This window comes from Anarhichas minor, unplaced genomic scaffold (assembly GCF_050575085.1).
Source record: "Anarhichas minor isolate MPS153535 unplaced genomic scaffold, ASM5057508v1 ptg000014l, whole genome shotgun sequence".
Classification (NCBI taxonomy): Eukaryota; Metazoa; Chordata; class Actinopteri; order Perciformes; family Anarhichadidae; genus Anarhichas; species Anarhichas minor.
The window spans coordinates 13,237,647-13,244,495 of NW_027466460.1; the positions used below are offsets into that span (position 1 = coordinate 13,237,647).

General features: G+C 46.9%; 1 protein-coding gene across 1 annotated transcript; it reads left to right on the plus strand.

Moving 5' to 3' along the window:
* Nucleotides 1-442: 442 nt before the first annotated feature.
* LOC142950112 (uncharacterized) lies at nucleotides 443-4,312 on the plus strand. Its single transcript, XM_076092011.1, has 2 exons — nucleotides 443-1,768; nucleotides 3,322-4,312. The coding sequence occupies exons 1-2, from the start codon at nucleotides 906-908 to the stop codon at nucleotides 4,310-4,312; spliced, it is 1,854 nt and encodes a 617-aa protein (XP_075948126.1). The 5' UTR covers nucleotides 443-905.
* The last annotated feature ends 2,537 nt before the right edge of the window (nucleotides 4,313-6,849 follow it).

The window sequence follows — 6,849 nt, forward strand, 5'->3', positions numbered from 1 at the left end:
TATGGATGACTTTTCTCTGAGGGTAAGATCATTATTTGAACAAACAGCTACTCCCATCTGCCTTTTATCAAATTAGGATTCAAATATGTCTTTTGTAGGATGTGGCTGTGGTGGAAATGACAAAGTTTTTGTTTGCCCTTTTTTAAATGCCAATAATTTGATGTTGCTGGACTCTCTTTGTTCATAAAGAAATATCTGCAAAATGAGATTTTTATGTCCCCGGTGACACTCTGCCATCTGTGTGTAATCAATGAATAATTCATATTAAAGCTGTACCGCAAACATTTTTCTTTACCATTCTTAAAAATGACAGTAAGTATTGAATCGTTTCCTGAGCAAACCTTTGCTTCTCTTTCCTGGAATGTGTTATTCCCTGTTGTTTGGTCTACAGAGCTATTAATACAGCCTCTGATATCTGTGATGTTTTCTCTAAACAGATCTGATAGCATCCCCGTGATGGACTGAAGGTGTTAGGAGAAGGAAGAAGAAGAGAGAGAGAGAGAGAGAGAGAGAGAGAGAGAGAGAGAGTGAGTGAGAAGGGAGAGGTCATGATGTTTGCCTTCCTTGAAGGTGAGGAAGACTAGTCTATTAACAGCCTGTGGGGATAATCGGGTTCACTTCCTGGAGGAATTATTGGGGACCGGTGCAGAACAGCACCATGACACCAGCCGACTCATAGAATGTATGATTTACAAAGATGTTGGACCTGCAGACCACATGACTGAAACCTGAAATGATGATATCAGTAAGGATTCTGGATCCTGATTTTGCTGTTTTGCTGTTTCCCTCTGCCGTGTCTGTGAATGGGTTTTAATGAGGACCGAGGGAAACCTGTACAGTGACCCCCACAGTCGACAGATTCTCATACACCTCTGCAGCCTCCCCTGCTGTGGTTTCGTTCTCGCATGGATCCGGACCGGCCATCGGACTGGAGCTCAGTCCAGCCCAGCTTCTCTCCGCTGCCGCAGCACGACGGCTCTCAGGAAAGACTCAACCACACCTACAGCTTCCACAGCTACATGATGCTGCCCTCCACCTTCAGTTCCCCCACTGCCTCCCTCCGTCAACCCTTACCCTCTCTGCTGCCCTCCTCCCTCATCTCCTCTCCTTTATTCCCCACCACCTCGGCCACTCGACAGACGTTCACTCTAGTCCACCAGCCCTCCTCCTCCCTCCCTATGTCCCTGTCCACCTTTTCTGCCAACGACCTGGCCGACCTGGAGAGCATGCTGCTCTGGACTCTCCACGAGCCCAGCACGATCGCTCTGACCATCATGTACTGTCTGTCGTTCATTTTGGGATTCGCCGGGAATTTGATGTCCCTGCGCGTCCTCACCAACAGGCGGAGCCGGCGGCTGGCCGGTGTGAGCGCCACGCGCAGTCTCCTGGTGAACCTGGCGGTGTGTGACCTGGCGGTGGTGTGCGTGTGCATGCCCATCACCCTGGGCAGCCAGATCTACACCGCGTGGGTCTACGGTGACCTCCTTTGTCGAGCGGTGCCCTTCACGCAGGCCGTCTCGGTCTCGGCCAGCGTGTTAACGCTGACCGTGATCAGTGTGAACCGCTACTACAGTGTTCGATCCCCGCTGCGAGCTCGCTCCATGTTCACCCGCCGTCGGATCTTGGCGACCGTCGCCGTGGTGTGGACAGTGTCTTCGATCATGTGCGCTCCTATCGCAGTGATGAACCGGCGACGCAGGATCAGCTTTGGGACTTTTGCCGTCCTGGTCTGCGAGGAGAAGTGGCCTCAGCATCGCCTTAAACAGGGGTAGGTTCTAAATGTAGCAGCAGATCCTCTGCTCTCCAGCTTTTTGTCCAAATACAGTGAGTCATTAGGTGCTGTTGGGCCATGGTTACGTTTCATCCATTACCATCCATTAGTTTTTGTTGTGTCCAGCTCTGTTTTGCAGTAATTGGTTCTCAAAAGTCCCAGTGAAACGGAGGTCAGAGCGCTTAGCTCCTGTTACAGTTCCAAATCTTGGATGACTCATGCGGCACTCAGGGGCGTAAACAAAAAAATAATCCAATCAAAATGAACGTGGAGCTCGGGCGCCATTCATCTGCATGTACTGCCTACACTGCAGTGAGAAAGAGCCGGGCGAAAATCTGCAAAGTTTCCCTTTTATCTCCCCCTCCCCCTCCTCCTCTTGATCTAACAACAGGTGAGGTGTGTGTGTGTGTGTGTGTGTGTGTGTGTATGTGTGTGTGGAGCCAACAGTCCTCTGTAGCTCCCCATGGCGCTGCACTCTAAGCCCGTCCACTTTTTAGTGGTCCAATCAAATGCGAAGGATTTGATTTAAATCCCTGTTGTGACTGTTCACCCCTCAACTACTCTGTTTCACTGTGAATTACATCGCAGTATAGAAGCTAAAGACGCTCTGACTTCAGTTTCACTGCGACTTCAATGGCCGACTGAGCGCGTGGAATTGGAGGGCGTTGTCAATGAGATGCTCTCTGATTGGCTGGTCAACCCAGTGAATCAGTGATATCTCCTGTTTTTCCCCACAAGAGAAGAAAAATACCACAGACTGGTAAAAACAGCCCAAAGCAAAGTTTAACTTTAGTGTGCTAGCTGCAACGTTTTGCCAGACATATTTTCAATTGATGCTTTGAGGATGAAATAAGACTTTTTGATTCGCCATTGAGGGAACTAGAGGCTAAGCTCAATACGTTGTCTTTTAGCGATTGTCTACTAGTTCGTAAAGTTTGGTTTTGTGTGTATTTTCTCACATAGAGACCAACTTGCCTTTGAGGTTTTTAAATGCTGTGCTTGAGGAGCTCAGACGGTCAAATTCAGCTCAATTTTGTATGCAAAACAGTGAGAGACTTTCCTTTCTTGTTTTGTTGTCCTTAATCACGAGTTGTCAAGTGACTCAGACTGACGTCTATCGTGTTCGCTCTGTAATTTTCTTCATATGCCATTATAGCTTCATTGTCTGCCACTCACTTTGCGACCATGTGCTGCAATCAGCTAGTTTATTATCCAGAGATACCATCAAACATAAATCTGTTGGGAGTTTAGTGCTGCTGCCTACACTATTGCCCTATTCAACCTTGTATCTTGTTGATGGAAAAAAAGGAGCAAATGTAACTTTTCTTGTGCTGCAATCCATGACAAAGGGAGCATGTAATAGAAATGTCCTCGACTCATCAGGCAGAGAGCTTCTCCAGCAACGGAAATGTTATTTTTAGGGTTTCACCACAATGATGGATATAATAGATAGATTTTATGAAACATTTCCAATTTCAGTTTATAGTGACGAAGAAATCGTTTCATTAAATCAGAAACTCATTTTGAATCGTTCCGCTTTTCTCCCACAGATACAATGTGCTGCTGTTCGTGATGCTCTACTGCCTGCCGGTGACCTTTAACCTCACCATAGGTTTCTTAACTGGCAGGCGGCTTTGGAGAGGGAAGAAATCCACTTTCGCCGACCTCGATCCCCGCAGCGAAGCTCTGCACGCCTCGCGCCTGAAGACGCGCCAGAAGATCGCCAAGATGGTGGTGTGCCTGGTGCTGCTGTTCGCGGTGTCCTGGCTGCCGCTCTACTTGGTCGACCTTTGGATCGACTGCGAGCAAAGGCCACCGTCTTGGCTCCTGCAGACGCGGCCGTTCGCCCAGTGGCTGGGCCTGACAAACTCCAGCCTCAACCCCATCTGTTACTGTTTCATAGGGGATCTGTACCGCTCAGCAAAAGTGATACGGACCCGCTACTACCAGAAAGTCGCCGCTCTGTTTGGCTCCTCCTCGTTCTCCAGCTCAGCCGGCGTGGCTTCCCCCGCCTCGGTGATTACAGACACCAAAGGGACAGCCACCGAGCGCCGCCATATTGCCGCCGCTGCTGCTGCTGCTGCGATGGCGTCGGCATCCGTCGCTACAATCCCCAGGCTGTTGAGCTTGGCTCGAGGCCAGGGGCTGAAGGTCGTAGACAGCCGAGCAGGGTCCCACAACAGCATCTCAGACTGGTGTCGCTCCACTCCCAGTGTGTGTGACAGCTCCTTGTTTCCCTGCCAGCTCCACACACTCCAGCACTCCATACAAAGCGCAGACCTCCTGCCCGCAAGGAGACACTCAGTAAATGAGAGCGCGGGATCATTACCTTTAAGAATCGAGTCGTTGGAAATAGACGTGTTGCCTTTGAGGAGGCATTCGGGGGGCAGAATATATAGTCTGTCAGCTGATAAGAGAGACATCATTACCATGGGCAGGGATGCTCTTTGTTACACCAGGCAGCACAGAGGCAAAACATCACAAACCTACTTTCTGGTAGGAGACAGGGAGGATGACACAACCGAGATGACCAGCCTGTGAAAGCTGCAGCTAAGTGCCAGCAGGGAGGTTGTTTTTTCATCTTGTCCTGTCCTGCAGGCAGAAAAAACACACACAGCTCCTGATTCAGTTTGCAGCGGACAGTGCGGGTTAATGCCTTGCAAAGGCAATTGTTTGTCTTGAGGATGAACTGACCTGGTCTACACACTCCATCTGTCTCTGTGAAGTATTCTCTCACTATCATCACAATCACCGGGGATCTGGGATCGACGTTTGCGCAGATGAGTTCAGGTTTTTGAAGACAAGTGGAGGGAGCAGTGATGGAGTGAAACCTGCAGGGGAAGAGTTGGGGGGGGGGGGGGGGGGGATTATGAAGCCTTGGGCGAAAAAGAGTCATTTATTGAAGCGGTGCACCATTACACGCAAGTCATATCATAAGTAACTGAGCTGCTTGTCACAGTCGTGCTTAAGACAATGACCCAGCAGGACGTATCCGTGTTCTTTCTTATTGCTTTGCTAATGTAGAGACATACTGTATCAGGTCTCTACAGGATAATGTCACCATAAATGTCTGCAATCTGTGAAAGATATGTACCCCAGCTTGTTCATGTGGGGAGTCACACGGGTGATTTGCAGGGAATGTGAGATAAACTGAAGCAGAGAATCTAAAACCCACACACACAATGAATGGTTTTGTTTTGCATATAATAACTGTGACATTGCTATTTTGGTATGAAATGACTTTCCAGGTCCATCAGATTTTTCGAAAGCTAGACCTTGTCAGCCAAAACAAACCGGTTTTCTTCATTCAGAGGGAATCTTAAGGGTCGGCTCACCTAAAAAACAAACAAAAAAATGTTTTTTTTTCATGACTTTGTGACTGAAGTGGTTTGTAATCACGGAGATAGTTTTGGTTTTATTGGCCTGGTGGTGACTTTTCTGATGCCACCTCAATATGTCATTTTGGTAATTACAATTGTGTTTAGAGTCTCAGGTCACAGAATTTAACAATTGCTTTAAAAAAAAAAAATTGTAATCAACTTCAAAGTGCTTTTCCAGAATCGGTGTCCTAGCCTGATAATGAATTCCCAATTTACTTTCACTTCATCATTCACTGCAATTTTGCCCGGCGAGGAGCAGTTAACATTTTTATGTCTCTATAGAATAAATATGCCACTCAAGGGGGCCCAGTGAATTTTTCTTTCAAAGGAACAGTGTGTAGCATTCAGGAGATCTATTGGCAGGAAATGAATGTAATATATATATTCACCTGAAAATAAGAATCGTTTATATCAACAAACGGAGTGTTTGCTCTTCACTGAGCCGGTTGTCCATGTTTCTACAGTAGCCCAGATCCATGGATGTATAAAGAGAACTGGATACAGCGTCCCCGTTCATTTCTGTGAAAGGTGCATGAAGCAAAAAAAGTCTGAGTATAAAATAACCCGGATCTTTTGGCGATCTTCCGCATTCGACCTATAGAGCAATCGCACTAGCGTTTTCTTTAATCCCGCCTCCCATCCCTTGGTCCAGCCTCGTTATCGGGCTCATTCACATAAAGGGAAAATATCTCTGGTATTAGAGACGTCTCTTTCCCAATGTAAGTCTGTGGGAAGGGTTAGGGTTAGGCATCATGTGACCGACCAGGAAAATGTAATACCACTAAATAAAACTTACTTCAAAGCTCGGCGCTCTTCCAAGGGGGCTTGCCCTGAACGGCCAAACCAAACACTGGCTCTAAATAGGAGCATTTGCATTTTTCGTGTTTTCACATCAGCCATTGTTGTTCTCCTACACGCTTGGCACACGGGAGAAGTTTCAGTTGGATGCAATCTGCAACCTCACCACTAGATGCAGCCAGATCCTACACAATACACCTTTAAACTAAGTCAACAAAAAAAAGAAACGTTTTGTGTGTCTTGAAGCCGAACGAATAAGTGGAATGCATTTCCACACTAGACTGCAAAGCCGATTGTTTTGAAATGTTTTAAGTGTGCATTGTTTACATCCTTGTTTATTTGCGAGCGGTCTTCTTCCCCGTAGTTAGCTGGCACATCGCTGTGTTTTAGGCGCGTTACTGCAGCCTGTAGATCAGGATATCAATGTTTTTGCTACTGTGGATGATACTTAGAACCCTTTCAACAGGAATATCTATTGATTGTAAGGTTGTTCCTGTGAATATGAGCCCCATTGCATTGGGGACAAATTAAACCAAACTGCATGTCACGAAGCCACCAAAGGTCTGACAAAATTTTTGCAGTTTGGGTGAGCGGAACCTTAACTCCTTTATTTATCACATTGACTGTACTGTGAATAGCTACAGAAAAAACCAAGAGTATATCAGTTTTAGTATTTGATAACAGGAGAGTTTGGAGACACACTGCCTGTTTAACCAGCACATGCCTTGTTGAGCAAAGAACTTAAACAAGGTGCCGAAATAGCTTTAAAGGTTAAAGAAGTAAAACATACTCACACATGCGCAGATGCATGGACACAGACAACCAAATCTAATCTACCCTCAGGCTGCTTCCAGTTGTCTGCAAGACAGAGGTGGTGAATAGCATGAACTCCTGTGACAT

What these genes read in the sequence shown, in the direction of transcription:
- LOC142950112 (XM_076092011.1), top strand. Translation starts at nt 906, where the DNA reads ATGGATCCGGACCGGCCATCGGACTGGAGCTCAGTCCAGCCCAGCTTC. An exon ending in CAGCATCGCCTTAAACAGGG is followed by an intron (nt 1,769 to 3,321) that starts GTAGGTTCTAAA and finishes TTTCTCCCACAG; the next exon opens with ATACAATGTGCTGCTGTTCG.